This window comes from Haliotis rubra, unplaced genomic scaffold, assembly GCF_003918875.1.
Source record: "Haliotis rubra isolate DU_JTF1 unplaced genomic scaffold, ASM391887v1 Scf29, whole genome shotgun sequence".
Taxonomy (NCBI): domain Eukaryota; kingdom Metazoa; phylum Mollusca; class Gastropoda; order Lepetellida; family Haliotidae; genus Haliotis; species Haliotis rubra.
In genome coordinates, this window is record NW_025766957.1 from 3,725,198 (window position 1) to 3,743,156 (window position 17,959).

General features: G+C 43.1%; 2 protein-coding genes across 2 annotated transcripts; both read left to right on the top strand.

Moving 5' to 3' along the window:
* Window positions 1–243: 243 nt before the first annotated feature.
* Window positions 244–4,248, top strand: LOC124281883. Its single transcript, XM_046717899.1, has 4 exons — window positions 244–294; window positions 1,088–1,304; window positions 3,114–3,231; window positions 4,231–4,248. The coding sequence occupies exons 1-4, from the start codon at window positions 249–251 to the stop codon at window positions 4,246–4,248; spliced, it is 399 nt and encodes a 132-aa protein (XP_046573855.1). The 5' UTR covers window positions 244–248.
* A 134-nt stretch (window positions 4,249–4,382) lies between these two features.
* LOC124281765 lies at window positions 4,383–8,929 on the top strand. The gene is made up of 4 exons (XM_046717739.1): window positions 4,383–4,446; window positions 5,144–5,335; window positions 7,503–7,545; window positions 8,321–8,929. Exons 1-4 carry the CDS (start codon window positions 4,408–4,410, stop codon window positions 8,539–8,541), a joined length of 495 nt encoding a protein of 164 aa, XP_046573695.1. The 5' UTR covers window positions 4,383–4,407; the 3' UTR covers window positions 8,542–8,929.
* The last annotated feature ends 9,030 nt before the right edge of the window (window positions 8,930–17,959 follow it).

Genomic DNA, 17,959 nt, shown 5'->3' on the forward strand with positions numbered 1-17,959 from the left:
TCCGCCTGTCCGTCTGGTATTTCAGCGTATTTATCAAAACACACTGGAAACATAATGTAGTGAATAGTCGAGGATAGTAATCAATATGGACATTAATTAAATCTTTAGCCAAAACGACCAGACTAGAGATCACGTGACACTTGCCTGAGTCACCTGACCAATGTTGTGCAACGTGCAATGCGTTATCTGTGTGATACAATGCATCGTGTCGATAAACCGATAAACAGTCTTTGCTCTCGATAGCAAACATGAAGTCAACCGCTCTGATCCTCGTGTGCGTCACCATCGCTACAGGTGAGATATTCAAAATGTGCTATTAATCCGATTACTCAGTAAGGTCAGTGGTCGAAGTAAAATTATAATGTTTGATTTAAGAACATTTACGAAGCATTGGATTGGGTGAAATTAATAAACTAGGAGATGAAAACGTCAAAGACGCTTTTCTTTCGAAATTGACCAGATACTTTTTACATTTTTCACATTTAAAAAATGAAGTTAATTAACATTGTCTTAAGATTTTGAATGTAAGTAACTTTTTGGTTGACGGATTCCTTCGTTTCATTGTGTAGTGATACGTGTAGTTTTTACGGAATATTTAACACACCTGAACGTGACATTCTTTATTAATTTATATTAGTCAACATGCGAACTCGATGACATGAGTGAGTGAGTTTTGTTTAACGCCGCTTTTAGCAATATTCCAGCAATATCATGGCGGGGGACACCAGAAATGGGCTTCACACATTGTACCCATGTGTGAAATCGAACCCGAGCCTTCGGCGTGACGAGCGAACGCTTTAACCACTAGGCTACCCCACTGCCGCTAATGATATGAAACGGGTTGCCCAGTTGGAGTTATGTGCCGTATGTGGGCCAGGATCTTGTTATCTTGTGTTTCGAATCCAGTTTTCGCCAGATTATGAACCAAACTGTTAACCTGTTTTTTTACTAAAATCATCAGCAGTTTCATTTCACACTGAACTAAATCTTCATAATATGGCTGAAATACGGCGTAAAGCACAATTCACTCATCAACAAACGACCATTATTAAGTCTGGTCACGAGTATATTACTGAATGCACTGCAGGCCTGTATGTCGACCACGGTGATCCATACAAATCCGGCACGTTGACAACGGGGAAAGTCGTCGTCACCGTCCTCGAAGACAAGAGCCCCCTGCATGCCGTCGCCTACTACCCTAACGTCACCGGGGACTACGGCGTTGTCTTCTTTATCCCGGGACTGGACGGTGTCATTCTCAGCGCGTTCTACTCCGAGTATCTCACTGCAATAGCTCAGCATGGGTAGGTCAAGTCCTATATTGAAGCTCTGTGTTAAACTCAGCATGGGCAGGTAATACCACATACGCCAAAACCATAGCTCAGCATGGGTAGGTCAAGTCCAACTCGAAACTCTGTAGCTCAGCATGGGTAGGTGATACCACGTACGTTAACACCATAGCTCAGCATGGGTAGGTCAAGTCCACCTCGAAACTCTGTAGCTCAGCATGGGTAGGTCAAGTCCAACTCGAAACTCTGTAGCTCAGCAAGGCTAGGTGATACCACGTACGTGTACACCATTGTTCAGCATGGGTAGGTCAAGTCCACCTCGAAACTCTGTAGCTCAGCAAGGGTTGGTGATACCTGGTACGTGAACACCATTGTTCAGCATGGGTAGGTCAAGTCCACCTCGAAGCTCTGTAGCTCAGCATGGGTTGGTGATACCACGTACGTGAACACCATTGTTCAGCATGGGTAGGTCAAGTCCACCTCGAAACTCTGTAGCTCAACAAGGGTTGGTGATACCACGTACGTCAACACCATTTTTCAGCATGGGTAGGTCAAGTCCACCTCGAAACTCTGTAGCTCAGCAAGGGTAGGTGATACCACGTACGTGAACACCATTGTTCAGCATGGGTAGGTCAAGTCCACCCCGAAACTCTGTAGCTCAACAAGGGTTGGTGATACCACGTACATGAACACCATTGTTCAGCATGGGTTGGTGAAGTCCAACGCCTAAACTCTCTAACTGAGCATTGGTAGGTGATATGAAGTATCTCAAAACTGCATATCAAAGTGGATAGGTGCTGTCAGGTATCTGAACACTGTACCTCAGCATGGGCAGGTGATATCACGTCAAAACCATAGTTCAGCATGGGTAGGTCAAGTCCAACTCGAAACTCTGTAGCTCAGCATGGGTTGGTGATACCACACACGTCAACACCATAGCTCAGCATGGGTAGGTCAAGTACACCTCGAAACTCTGTAGCTCAGCATGGGTTGGTGATACCACGTAAGTCAACACTATAGCTCAGCTTGGGTAGGTCAAGTCCACCTCGAAACTCTGTAGCTCAGCATGGGTAGGTGATATGAAGTATCTCAAAACTGCATATCAAAGGGGACAGGTGCTGTCAGGTATCTGAACGCTGTACCTCAACATGGGTAGGTGATATCAAATGTCTCAACTAGGGCTGTTAGGGGATATCAATTATCTCAACTCTTAAGCTCAACATAGGAGAACTCTACTATCGTAACACTGTACCTTAACTTAGGCTGTGATATCCAGTACCTTAGTTATGTTGTTCAATATGGGTCAAGACGTGATAAGGTAATTCTACGACGATGTTGTATTGGCTATAGTCAGTTTACTCATGACTATTGATGGAGATGGACCTCCTATGTGTGTCACTTGCGATGAAGCGTTCACCATCAAGCATATACTGCTTGACTGTGTGGACGTTTCAAATGCAAGGGATTCACATTACCAAGCGATAAATCTGAAAGATTTGTTTCCCGCTTGAGCGGGCATCTCATTGTGAACTACCTAAGGGAAGTTGACCTGTATCATAAATTGTAACTATGTAATGTGAATGACGGATTGCACGTTTTTAATTTTTTTTTGAGCTATGACGTTGTCTGTTTGTCACGAATAAATATGTTATTTTTAACACTTAAAAACGACGTAACACTTAACTCAACTCAGTATGGGTAGGTGTTGTTGAGTATCAACTTGAGTAGGTAATATTCAATATGTCAACTACGACATCCCTGAGTTATCCTCAGAACGTGGTAATTTTGGAATTGTTTCAATATTCTATTCCCCAATGTTTGTAGATTCGTCGTGGTCGCTAGTGACTACATTTTTCCTGCGCTTGATAACCCGTCCGGTTACCACATGAACAAAGAGAAACTTGCCTCCATCGCTGACAAGTACATGGAGCAGTTTTACTGGGTAAGTATCAGTCTGGTCGTCGTTTGCTCGTGCCATTTCTGCCAGGGGAGCAGTGGCTCCATATTGTATCCATTGCAACAAGGATTGGTTTCACAGATTGAATCGAACCCATGTCTTCGGCGAACCCACTGTCCGCTAGACATGGCATTCTAGCGGAAACATCACAGTTAACAAATGGGGCGGTGGGGTAGTTCAGTGGTTGAAGGGTTCGCTCCTCACTCCGACAACCAAGTTCGATTCCCCACATGGGTACATTGTGTAAAGCCCATTCCTGATGTCCCCCGCCGTGATATTGCTAAAAGCGGCATAAAACCCAACTCATTCACTCACTCAGTGAACAAATCAACACAGCCTATAGGGGCATCCTTCATGCTGTCAGGTTACATTGGGATCGGGTAGTCAGACTCGCTGACTTGGTTGATGCAGGTTATTATATTCCAGTTACGTAGATCGATGATCATTATATCAATCACTACATTGCCTATTCCAGACTCGACAAATTAAAACAGCATGGTAAAAATTCTATCCGGGTTAGAATTGGGGGCCGTTGTACAAAGCAACCTTAACGCTTCGCCATTCGTAAGTCAATGTTAAGGTATGGGAGTTACGATCACCTTAGCGCAAAGATCGCTTTTTACAACGGCACCCTGATCTTAAGCAACCCATGTTTGTCGTTAATGATATCAATCACTGGATTATCCGGTCCAGATTCATTCACTTAAGGACGCTGTAATGCGCAAGGTTAACACGTCTCTCAACTTCAATTAGAAAGCGCGGCAGGGCTGCATCAACATTAGATTATCGTAAAAAGCGGTGGGGTAGCCTAGTGGTTAAATCATTCGCTCGTCACGCCGAAGGCCCGGGTTCGAATACTCCCATGGGTATAATGTGTGAAGCTCATTTCTGGTGTCCCTAGCCGTGATATTGCTGAAATATTGTTAAAAGCGGCATAAAACCATACTCACCCACTCTTATTGTAAGTCGTTCGATTGATTACAGGGCACGGTGAGAGTGTGAACGATGCAATGATGCTAAATGAAACGCCCGTCAGCAATACTGCGCATATACTTTCAGCTGAAGTCCAACCTGCAGAGGTTAATCCAAGCCGTAACACCGGGCGTGAATAGCAGTTGGGACCACGTAGCGCTTCTCAGTCACTCTGCCGGGGCCGACGCTATGTTGAAGATGACGGAGAGAAACCATACCTTGTTCCAGGTACGGCATTTATGTCTAAACTATGGTATCCTAGAAGGGCCATTGTCGTACTTTGCTTAGTTTTGACACTGCTTGTTTTTGCGACTAGGCGACAGCGCGATAATGTCCCTTTTAGAACTTCATGTACCAAACGGCTGTTGGCGTTTGTGGCTGAGTTTCTTCCCTTCGTGGAACAACGACATCAGGTTACATCGGGATCGGGTGGTCAGGCTCGCTGATTTGGTTGATGCATGTTATTGTATTCCAGTTGCGTATAGATCGATGTGCATGATGTCAATTACTAGATTGCCTGTTCCAGACTCGAAAAATTAAAACACCAAGGTAAAAGCCCTAACGGACCCGTGAAGATCTTGCGAAACTGAACTGACAAAACCTAGTTTTGACACGTTTTGCTAGTTTTTGTGAGGACGACGGTATGGCAACGCATCAATGCCCCTTTTAGGATTCCAATACAAAGTCGGACTACATATAAAACACCATGACTGATTTAACTAATGCATATCCTCGTATTTCAATTTGGTACATAGATGCTAGTGATATCAATCACGGGATTGTCTGGTCCAAACTCGATTATTAACAAACCGACCTCATATAGATAAAATACTGCAGGGTGCAGCGTGAAACAACAAATATCACTGAAATATGTTCTAGTGTTGCTTGTTTGGTTGTATTTGTTCGGTGTGAACCATTGTTTCAGGCTGTCGTGTTTTGGGAACCCTTCAGTTATCAGTTCACGACAAAGACCAACTACTCCCTCCCAGCTCTCATCACGGGGACGCAGCTGTCCACGAAGAGGTCGATCATCGTCCCATGCATCATCGCTGGTTTCGGCTACAACCACTTCTACGACATGTGGGGGGAACCTCCTAAAGTGCTCGTGGACGCCAAGGTGAATAAGCTCAACTTACCTTCACTTTAATAGATGCTGCCACTAACGCCACATCTCTATCTACTGCTGCTCCTACTACCGTACCTCCTAATGCTGCTACTACCACAGCCCCTACTACTACACGGGTGACCCATGAAGATACGAGTTAAAAGTGGTCTCCAGTAACCCATGCTTGTCATAAGAGGCGACTAACGGGATCGAGTGGTCAGACTCGCTGACTTGGTTGACACATTTCATCGTATCCCAAATTGCGTAGTATAACGATGCTCATGATGTTGATGACTGGATTGTCGTGTCCAGACTCGATTATTTACAGACCACCGCCATATAGCTGGGATTTTGCTGAGTGCGGTGTAAAACTAAACTCACTCACCACTACCACACACCCTAGTACTACACAGGTATATGTTCTACAAAGCGGTCCAAGCCCTACGACCTTGTAAGTGTATGCTAAAGTATGGGAATGAGATCACCTTCGCATAGACCAACATCTAGTCACTGAAATGAACATATGCTCTCCCAACACTATTTATGGGAATGCAGATTTATCCGTCTTTGGCACCAACTCGAGGAAAGTCAGTTTGAGTGTCACATGGAGACTTGTGGTGGCGCTGAAGTCAATACCTCGTGTGACCACCGTGGGCATCCAGAACTGCACGGCATCGCCTCGGCATCGAACGAATAAGTCTCAGAATCTCGTGTTGCCCAATCGCAGCCCACTCTGCCTGTAGTGCCTGTGCGAGTTGCTGAAGTGTCTGGGGCTGAGGGTTACGGCGTCGCACCGTCTGTCCAGGGCATCCCACACATGTTCGATCGGGTTTAAGTCCGGTGATCTTGAGGGCCAGGGGAGCACATTGATGTTGTGGGTCTGGAGGAAGTCTCTAGTGTGACGTGCTGTGTGGGGTCTGGCATTGTCCTGTTGAAACAACTCCCTCTGGCGATCAATGATTGGAAGGAGGTGTGGGCGTAGGATTTCGTCACAGTACCGTTGAGCTGTCAGGTTGCCCTGGATCATCACCAAATCACTTCTCCTACGGCAGGTGATCGCTCCCCACATCATAACACTTCCCCGGCCGGATCTCTCCACTGGGGAACGCAAGCGTTGGCGAAACGTTCACGTCGATGTCTGTACACCCGCATTCTTCCATCGCGTCGTTCCAATAGAAATCGTGATTCATCACTGAACCAGATTCTACGCCAATTCGGTAGGTTCCAGGCCTGAACGTTGGTGCACCATTGAACTCGATGTCGACGATGTTGTTGTCGAAGCACAGGGCCAAAATAAGGTCTTCTGGCACGTAAACCAGCCTCTCTCAACCTGTTCCTGACGGTCTGTGCAGAAAGCCTCCTCAATCCGGGTATTTGTCGAGCGGTACTGGTCGCCGTAGCTGTTCGATGATGCAGGTAAAGTACCCGGATGTAGCGATCCTTTGCCGCAGTGGTCGCTCGAGGTCGCCCACTACGAGGGGCATCTGCTACCGCATTCTGCCGGCGATATCTCTATCAGAGCCGAGAAATGGTGCTTTGGTGAACATTGATGCGTCGGGCAACTGCACGTTGAGACTGGCCAGCTTCAAGCAAACCAATGGCGATATGACGGTTGGCTTCACTTAGACGTGGCATTTTGCGTTCGTCAACAATATTCCAAATACAGTGAATAATCGACAGACAGCGATCAACCTTTTATACCCATCTTGAGACTATCTGATCCCCAACTTTCACGTGCATTGCATGTGAATTGTGTATTCTGTGGCGCTACACGCCGAAATTGACAATCATGCTGTTAAAGACGGGTATTTTACGGATGGTGCGTTTTGTTGTGATGTTTCAAAACATAAACACCATAGGACTCATAAACAGAGCAAAACCTTTTATAAAATGAATCACGTTTAAATTCATTGCTACATGAAATTGCTATTTTCATGAGGCGTTTCTTTTTTGGGAGAGTATATTTTACAGAAGAAAATGTTTTTCTATATTATGCTAATAGAATATAATAAAAAGGGGGCCTATGGCTGATTTTCAGAAACTGAATCTGTAGTAATCCAGACTTGTCACATATTCCAGACCTTTGCTTTCCGATCGTTTTGTGGGACAGGACCCCAATAATAAAAGACAGGCAAACTTAGATTGTTTGTTCTATATTATATAATTTCTTCTTTTCCAGAACTTTGGTCACTGCGACCTCATGGATTATGCCTTTCGTGATTGTAAGTGTGTTAACGCGACCTAAACATATAGATAGTGTATAAACTGACATATACAACATACGGTTGCTATCGACAGTGAGATAGTAACATCATACGGTGAAACAGGAGATTACCGTAGTTGCCCACCAGTACAGACTTACATTGGTTTAGCCCACCGAGATATAATGCCGCAGTTTAACATGAACCCCATCAATGTAAACTGTTTCGTTTGGAACAACGTCTGGATTAACCAGGTTTCGTTGTTTATGACTTTGGGTGCCTCCTCTGGAACAGTGTGATGAGAATTCTGTGTTAGACCAATCTCCCAAAACCTGTACTGGTCCACCAAAACATGCCACCTGATATACAGGGGTAACTTGGTTTATTGAATAGCATGGCAACCTGACCACGCTGAAAGCTGTTCATAATATCAACCACCAGGTCCAATCAATGTCAATCATCACGGTCATATAATTTGAATAAACCCATGAAGAATTGGTCTTCTGTAACCCATGCTTGTCGTAAGAGGCGACTAACAGGATGGGGTGGTCGGGCTCACAGACGTGGTTGACATATATCATCATATCCCAATTTTGTATATTGATGCTCATGCTGTTGATCACTGGATTGTCCAGCGCGGACTCGATTATTTACAGACAGCCGCCATATAGCTGGAATATTGCTGAGTGCGTGTAAAACTAAACTCATTCATTCACTATAATTTGAGTATAACTGAAGGAAGTGTTAAACAGCAAAGACAAACAACCTATCCTATAATGTTGGTATTTCTCCACAGTCTGTATCGATACCAAGACATGTCTGGGAGGTAACGCCTCCATGATCCCAGCTTACCACCAGTACACCCAGGGAATAACATCTGCCTTCCTCATCGCTTATCTCCAGGGCTTCTCCCAAACCATCAACTACGTCATCGACCAGACAAAGATACCACTACCTCTTGATGAGTTTAAATATAACATGTCAGTGCCATCCTATCAACACTGGCATCTACCATAGGACAGACTGCTTTTTATCCCCTTTGTCTTTCCATAACATGCATTTTAAGTGAAAAAACATGACAAGATAACAAAATAAGACATTGTCTATTGATGTATATATGAATGTGTATACTGTGTTCATAAAGAAAGTTTTTTGTAAATATATACATACACTATTGATCTGCATAAGTGTTTTAGCGTATATTTTCCACTTGGGGTCAATTATTGTATCCTGCCAGAGGGTAACATTTATTAAAAATGGTTCATGAATATGTTACTGATACAGTTGGAATAATTGTGAAAGCACTCAAACACCTACTGCTATTGTATATGGCAAGTGTGGAAGATATCCTCTCTTTATAAACGCATTGTGTAAAACTTTAAAATGTAGGCTAAAGGTTATTCATATGCATCAAAATAGAACTCCTTTGAAAGTGTATAAAATGCAAATGTATTACGATAACTGTGGATATAAGACATATGCGAGAAATAAACTCATGTCCAAAAGAAACGATAACAAATATTTTTTTCATTATTTTTAAATTAATGATACTTTTTGGAGAAAAAACATATTTCTGTGTATCCCACGTTCCTAACCAAACGTATTCGATCGAAAAAACCGGTAACATTTATTCACTTAAGAATCAATCGCACGAATACTCAAAATGACGTTAAGTCGTGTAGCACACGAAATGCACGTGCAGATGAACTGTATAAAACCGCTGGTCCGACACGTTGTGCCCACAGCAGTAAAAGCACACAAAAGAAATTGCACGTTTGACAGCGATCGAGAGAGAAAGAGCCGTTGGAATGGTCCGACAGGGAGCATCACACGCCGCTGTAGCAAGAACGTTTGGATGCGCGCGCATAACCGTTACCAGGTTAATGCGACGGTTGCGTCAAACAGGCCGAACAACAGACAGGCCGAGAAGCGGGAGACCCCGGGTGACCACGCCTATTCAAGACAACCACATCCGGTTACTTCACCTACGTAACCGCTTCGTTCCTGCGACGTTAACGGCGGCGAGGGGATTGGGACACCGGATCAGTCGACAAACCGTCTACAGGAGACTGCAGGCACATGGTATCCGTGCACGTCGCCCCTACCGCGGAGTCTACCTGACACGTCAAAACAGAGTCAACCGATTGATATGGGCCAGGCGTGTTCGGCGGTGGCAACGTCGAAACTGGGCACGTGTCTTGTTTTAGGACGAAAGCCGGTTTTGCCTTTACAAGAACGAAGGTCGGCAGCGAGTATACCGAAGAGTTCCTGAACGTTTGGCCCCGAACTGCATCCAGCAAGTCCATGCATTTGGAGGCGGAGGTGTAATGGTGTGGGGAAGTATCTGCGGTGATGTGAAAACGAGGCTCGTCATTATTCGGGGGAACCTGAATGTACAGCGTTACCAGGATGAGGTTTTACGACCAGTCGTGCAGCCATTCGCCCAACAGCATCCAGGAGGAATCGTGTTCCAGCACGATAACGCTAGGCCTCATACGGCAAGATTGACCCAGAACTTCCTTGCCAACGCCAACATACAGGTTTTGCCATGGCCAGCGTGTTCACCGGATTTGAATCCCACTGAGCACATATGGGATCACCTCAATCGGAAAATCAGAAAACGCCCTGCGCCCCCAGCCAACCTCCAACAATTGGAACATTGTCTCCAGGATGAGTGGCAGCGAATCACCCTAACGTCATCCGACGTTTGACGTCATCAGCTCGGAGGCGTGTCATGGCATGTATCGCAGCTGCTGGAGGACATACCCGGTACTAAAGTGGCGTTAAGACTGTTTTCAGAGACTACCCTCACTAGCCTCCTCCACTGTGCTAAAATGAATTTTCAATTTTGGGCACCACACTTCGTTTAAAGCCCTGTGTTAATGATTGTAAGTCTTTGATTGCCATGACTTTTTGTACACATGCCGTAAAAACATTTATCTAATGAAAGATATCAATTTAAAATGTCTATGTTGTTTTGTTTTAATTCAGTGATCTTTGAAACACGTGGTATCGTTTCTTTTGGACACTAGTTTACTTTTCTCACATGGATTTGGTTACGTCTGGATGTCTCATACAGTTGGTGATGCAGCTTCATTCAAGACTGTAGCAATCAATATGTTTTTTCAATCATGGAATTGTACATTGAATAAAAGTTCAAGATACCGTATTTACCGAGAGTTTAAATAATGTTGAGTTTGCAACTCGTAATTGTCCATTGTGTAAGCTGGGTGTAGAAGATGAGTATCATTTTATTTTTATATGTACTGAATATAACTCCCTTAGATTGAAATACTTGCCATATGTATATCAGAAACAAACAAACTACTATAAATTTTAGTCTCTGTTATCAGCAAATAATGAAACACTTTTAAGAAATTTATGTAACTATATCTTTCATGCTTATAAAATCAGAGCAATCAAACTCCAATAAATGTTCTTTAAACCACAGATTTGTCCATTTTAAATGTTTATAAAGCTGTGTATATATGTTTATATTAAATATTATATTTATACTGACAAGAAATCTATTTGAACAAATAACACGTGTATTAATGATATGTATGCCCTTTAAAGTGTATCTATATTTGTAAACAAATGTATGTATGATGTATATGGGCCTGTGGCCTACATACGGAATAAAAATACTTGACTTGACTCACTGAAAAGAGTGTGTGAGAGTGAGTGAGTGAGTGAATGAAAGTGAATGAGTGTTTAGTTTTATGCGGCTTTTAGTAATATTCCTACAATATCATAGTGGAGGACCCCAGAAATGGGCGTCACACATTGTACCCATGTGGGGAATCAAACCTGGGTCTTTGGCGTGATGAGCGAACTCTTTAACCACTGGGCTACCCCACCGCCGCTCTCACTGAAAACAAGAAGCAGAGTGATGGTGTAGTTGTTTTATTGACTACCTTTCCTTACTATCAGAGTAAGCATCATTACAATTATGCAGACAATTACAGAGTGATCACTTCAGCATCACAGCAACATGGCCAGGCATATGGTCACTTGAACCATGTATGCTGAGACTGAACATGGATTGTATTCTTTCTGACATGACAGACTAATAAATCAACACATTGCCATTGCAAATCCAGAATACAGCTACCAAGATGCTTTAATATACATTTTCTAAAATTTATCATGCACTGCATAGGTCGTCTGGGTGCAGAGAAGCACTGCAGCTATCGCAAAGTAGTCTTACAGCATAGGAGTGATAGCACTATTATTTTACTTTCTGCATGTAGGTCCTATGAGGCAAGCACAACAGTTTATCCTGAAAATACAAGCACCTGTTTAAAGGGTTCTTTCATTCGACTTAAGATCTGGGTTCACTCCTCACATAGGTAAATCATACGAAGACTATTCTTGGTGTCCCCTAGTTCTTGAAAATTTCTAAAACCATTATTGCTCTACAGTTCAAATAAAAGAATTTTCAAGTGTTTTGAACCTCTTTTCACATTCCCACTAACTCACTAACAGGTAACATTAGTGTGTCAAACTTAAATGGAACAATTTTCATAAATATCCCGGATCTATTCGAAAATGCAGGAAGTTCGGAAGTTACGTCACCACTCTCATCCCTCCTATAGCTAAAAAAGCACAGAATGTCTCTCGCTCACTAAAGCTTTTTGATTGGATAGCTATTTTCATCATTGTGCTGTCCGCCTGTCCGTCTGGTATTACAGCATATTTATCAAAACACACTGGAAACATAATGTAGTGAATAGTCGAGGATAGTAATCAATATGGACATTAATTAATTCTTGAGCCCATAAGACCAGAGTAGAGATCACGTGACACTTGCCTGAGTCACCTGACCAATGTTGTGCAACGTGCAATGCGTTATCTGTGTGATACAATGCATCGTGTCGATAAACCGATAAACAGTCTTTGCTCTCGATAGCAAACATGAAGTCAACCGCTCTGATCCTCGTGTGCGTCACCATCGCTACAGGTGAGATATTCAAAATGTGCTATTAATCCGATTACTCAGTAAGGTCAGTGGTCGAAGTAAAAATTATAATGTTTGATTTAAGAACATTTACGAAGCATTGGATTGGGTGAAATTAATAAACTAGGAGATGGAAACGTCAAAGACGCTTTTCTTTCGAAATTGACCAGATACTTTTTACATTTTTCATATTTTAAGAAATGAAGCTAATTAACATTGTCTTAAGATTTTGAATGTAAGTAACTTTTTGGTTGACGGATTCCTTCGTTTCATTGTGTAGTGATACGTGTCGTATTTACGGAATATTTAACACACCTGAATATAGCAATATTCCAGCAATATCATGGCGGGGGACACCAGAAATGGGCTTCACGAATTGTCCAATGTGTGAAATCGAACCCGAGTCTTCGGCGTGACGAGCGAACGCTTTAACCACTAGGCTACCCCACTGCCCCTAATGATATGAAAAGGATTGCCCAGTTGGAGTTATGTGCCGCATGTGTTCCAGGATCCTGTGATCTTGTGTTCGAATCCAGTTTTCGCCAGATTATGAACCAAACTGTTAACCTGTTTTTTTACTAAAATCATCAGCAGTTTCATTTCACACTGAACTAAATCTTCATAATATGGCTGAAATACGGCGTAAAGCACAATTCACTCATCCACAAAATTAAGTCTGGTCACGAGTATATTACTGTACGCACTGCAGGCCTGTATGTCGACCACGGTGATCCATACAAATCCGGCACGTTGACAACGGGGAAAGTCGTCGTTACCGTCCTCGAAGACAAGAGCCCCCTGCATGCCGTCACCCACTCCCTTACGTCACCGGGGACTACGGCGTTGTCTTCTTTATCCCGGGACTGGACGGTGTCATTCTCAGCGCGTTCCACTCCGAGTATCTCACTGCAATAGCTCAGCATGGGTAGGTCAAGTCAGTCTCGAAACTCTGTTGCTCAGCATGGCAGGTGATACCACGTACGTCAACACCATAGCTCAGCATGGGTAGGTCAAGTCCACCTCGAAACTCTGTTGCTCAGCATGGCAGGTGATACCACGTACGTCAACACCATAGCTCAGCATGGGTAGGTCAAGTCCACCTCGAAACTCTGTAGCTCAGCAAGGGTTGGTGATACCACGTACGTCAACACCATTTTTCAGCATGGGTAGGTCAAGTCCACCTCGAAACTCTGTAGCTCAGCAAGGGTTGGTGATACCACGTACGTCAACATCATTGCTCAGCATGGGTTGGTGAAGTCCAACGCCTGAACTCTCTAACTGAGCATGGGTAGGTGAAATGAAGTATCTCAAAACTGCATATCAAAGTACACAAAGAACACTGTACCTCAACATGGGTAGGTGATATCAAATGTCTCAACTAGGACTGTTAGGGGATATCAATTATCTCAACTCTTAAGCTCAACATAGGAGAACTCAACTATCGTAACACTGTACCTTAACTTAGGCTGTGATATCAAGTACCTTAGTTATGTTGCTCAACATGGGTCAAGACGTGATAAGGTAATTCTACGACGATGTTGTATTGGCCATAGTCAGTTTACTCATGACTATTGATGGAAATGGACCTCCTATGTGTGTCACTTGCGATGAAGCGTTCACCATCATATGGTGGCTGATTAGGGCCATCGCTTTCTCGCCTTCAAATGCGGAGCCGAGAAAGCGAGAAAGCGATAACATGAGACGAGAAAGGGATAACACGAGACGAGAAAGCGATAGCACGAGAAAAGCGATGGCCCTAATCAGCCACCATACCATCAAGTATATACTGCTTGACTGTGTTGACGTTTCAAATGCAAGTGATTCACATTACCAAGCGATAAATCTGAAAGATTGGTTTTCCCGCTTGAGCGGGCATCTCATTGTGAACTACCTAAGGGAAGTTGACCTGTATCATAAAATTGTAACTATGTAATGTGAATGACGGATTGCATGTTTTTTTTGCAAAAATTGTGCTATGACGTTGTCTGTTGGCCAATAACAATGCCATGAATAAATATGTTATTTTGAAAAACCCAACTCCTTTAAGCTTTGTACTTAAAATGACCATGTGTACAGACTTGGTCTGGTCGCTATATGGCCGAAGTAATGCCGATGCGACGTAACACTCAACTCAACTCAGTATGGGTAGGTGTTGTTGAGTATCAACTTGAGTAGGTAATATTAAATATGTCAACTACGACATCCCTGAGTTATCCTCAGAACGTGGTAATTTTGGAATTGTTTCAATATTCTATTCCCCAATGTTTGTAGATTCGTCGTGGTCGCTAGTGATGTGCCGTTGAGATTGACATCCAATGGTCAAGGGAAATACAACTTCGGTAGCGCCTTAGAGTAATATAGAAGTAGTTCAAAATAGGGCACTATAGAAATGTGGAATATAATAATAATATAATAATATTATTTTATATCAACACATTTTCATCAGATGCAATGATGAAAAACAAGTCATTTAATGATTGAAAGTTATGTAAGAGAGTTCTCTATTACTCAACTTCATAAATGGTATTACATTATGAATTACCTGAGTTCATTATCTAATCTTCTTTGACTGACATGGCAATGTCCTTTTTTCAATTTACTTTACAATTCATTACTTAGACTTCCTTAACGGAATGGCAATGTCCTTTTCCAGTTAATTTACAACAGTTCTCTGATTGCATCATCCATCGCTGATCTGTTCTGCTGTTATTGATTCAATGGGCTAGTTGAATAATTTCCCTGAAACATAGATCGTCTTGAAACTTTTTTCATGGCAACAGTTTTCCAGTTCCATGGATTCTTGATGTCGTATCACAGCCAAAGACAAGCATGTATAAACAAGTTCTGACAAGCGTCTTCTCCATGCTTCTTCTTGGTTTCGCTGATATTCCAAACTGGAATTCTTTTCAAAGAACTTTTCTTGGGGGTTGACAGCACGAAGATATCATGCGATTCCAGTAGATCCGTGTCGTCCCCTTTGACAACTGTTGATACATGCCAATGAAACTGCTGTTTGAACCATCACAACATCAGCATCACCAGTGGTCTGAACTGTGTCACATCCTTCAGCTTGGTGATAGGAACACATCATGACGAACTGTTCTTTGTTCTGAACAGTGACGAGGATGAATCTTTCTTTGATTGTAAGATCAGACTGTTATCAAATTTAACTGTTTGTCTGACAAGTCCACCAGTCCGCCTCATTTGTGTTGTATACTTTCTCGATGAACTTAAGTATCCATCGAACACAACAGTAGCTCTTTCATTGTGTATTTTGACATATGTGCAGTACATGATGCACAACGCAGCATAGGATTTTCCACGTGGCCAAGGTAGAGTATGAAGCAAAGCCCTTCCATCGAGAACATAAACAGCATCAGAAGCTGGACCAGGGGAAAAACCAGCATCCAATGTTGATATGAATGAAACCAGGGCAATTTTGTTTGCTTCCTAGCGGCAAGCAGAAACAGTTGAAACACTAAAACTTGACCAATGTTGCAGATTTCTTCTTATTTCTCATTCATTTGTACAACTTGATCTTCCTTCTTGACAACTTGATCTTCCTTTTTGAGACACGTGGAGGTTTCTGGTTAGAATATTGATTTTCAGTAACCCATGCTTGTCGTAAGAGGCTTGTAACGGGATCGGGTGGTCAGCCTCGGTTGACATATGTCATCGGTTCCCAATTGCGCAGATCGATGATCATGCTGTTGATCACTGGATTGTCTGGTCCAGACTCGACTATTTACAGACAGCCGCCATATAGCAAAAATAGTGCTTAGTGCGGCGTAAAACTAAACTCACTCACCCCTTTTTTAATTTGAAATCGCCAGTGGTTGTGTTTGTCATAGAGTCCAAAATAGAGCTACCAACACAACATGCATCATCTGCATTAACAGTTGCACTCTATATGCAGTGTTTCTTGAAGGAAATGGGGTAGTTTCATGCCCACATTCTTGTCTCTCTCCTGTCTTGCATTGGACATGTCCTTGTGTAGTTCAGAGTTTCTGTTTCTACTACTTGTAACATCACTCATGGCATTGCTGACTTCCATGCATGATGGCATTGACATAAGCCTTTGCGTTTCAGACATGCCTGCCCCCCTTGTATGTCCTCCGTTTGTCGTAATGCTCCGCATGAGCACCTGTTCAATCACAAGATCATTTTAAGGTCCTCCCCAATAGCGATCGGAACGGCATATAACATGATGACCTGAGTTTTAAGGTCTTGGGATGTGTTCCTTGCAGGGAAGTCATCAACTGAACGTACAACTGAACTGATTTGGTATACAAGTTCTGACAATAGACTTCCCATTTCCCTTATGTTTCAGCTTAAATGAAATTCCGCAAGATATCTAGCATGTTCATATACTGGATCCAAAGTTTCGCTGTCCTCATATTGCTCAGTGCATCTTTTTCTTGATTTAACTGATGGTGAATGTTCTTTATGTGTTTGAACAAGATATTTCACCAACAGTCAAGGATTCACTCACCAGCTCATTGTACAGCACTGCCGCCATGTTGAGATCGTCACCATCGCTGTTTTGAAGGGAGTGGCAAGGTCAGCTTCATCAGAAGGCTTACAAAACCTAGGAAGGTTCACGTTAAAAGCTCTTCATACCAACAGTGCACTGAGAGCCGTGTCTACAAGAAAGTGAGCTCGAATTGCTCTGGCAACAGCTTTCCCTGTTGGTATGTAACTAATTGTGTTACTGGCATATATCACTACCAGAAGTTCAAATAGACCCTATCCAGACATGATATTTCGAATCCATCACAAAAGGTGACGTTCTTCAAATCCCTTGATGAAGGCTCACTGGAAATTTTCATTCAAGCTTTCCGCCACAGAGGCTAATCAAAAGTGACGATTGGTGTTACATTGTTTTTCATGGCTTGTGTGGTGATGTAAACATGTTTTTTTTCTAAAATCATCAGCAGTTTCATTTCACACTAAACTAAATCTTCATAATATGGCTGAAATACGGCGTAAAGCACAATTCACTCATCAACAAACGACCATTATTAAGTCTGGTCACGAGTATATTACTGAATGCACTGCAGGCCTGTATGTCGACCACGGTGATCCATACAAATCCGGCACGTTGACCACGGGGAAAGTCGTCGTTACCGTCCTCGAAGACGAGACCCCTGCATGCCGTCGCCTACTACCCTAACGTCACCGGGGACTACGGCGTTGTCTTCTTTATCCCGGGACTGGACGGTGTCATTCTCAGCGCGTTCTACTCCGAGTATCTGGGTGTGTGATACCACGTACGTCAACACCATAGCTCAGCATGGGTAGGTCAAGTCCACCTCGAAACTCTGTAGCTCAGCATGGGTTGGTGATACCACGTACGTGAACACCATTATTCAGCATGGGTAGGCCAAGTACACCTCGAAACTCTGTAGCTCAGGATGGCAGGTGACACCACGTACGTGAACACCATAGCTCAGCATGGGTAGGTCAAGACCAACT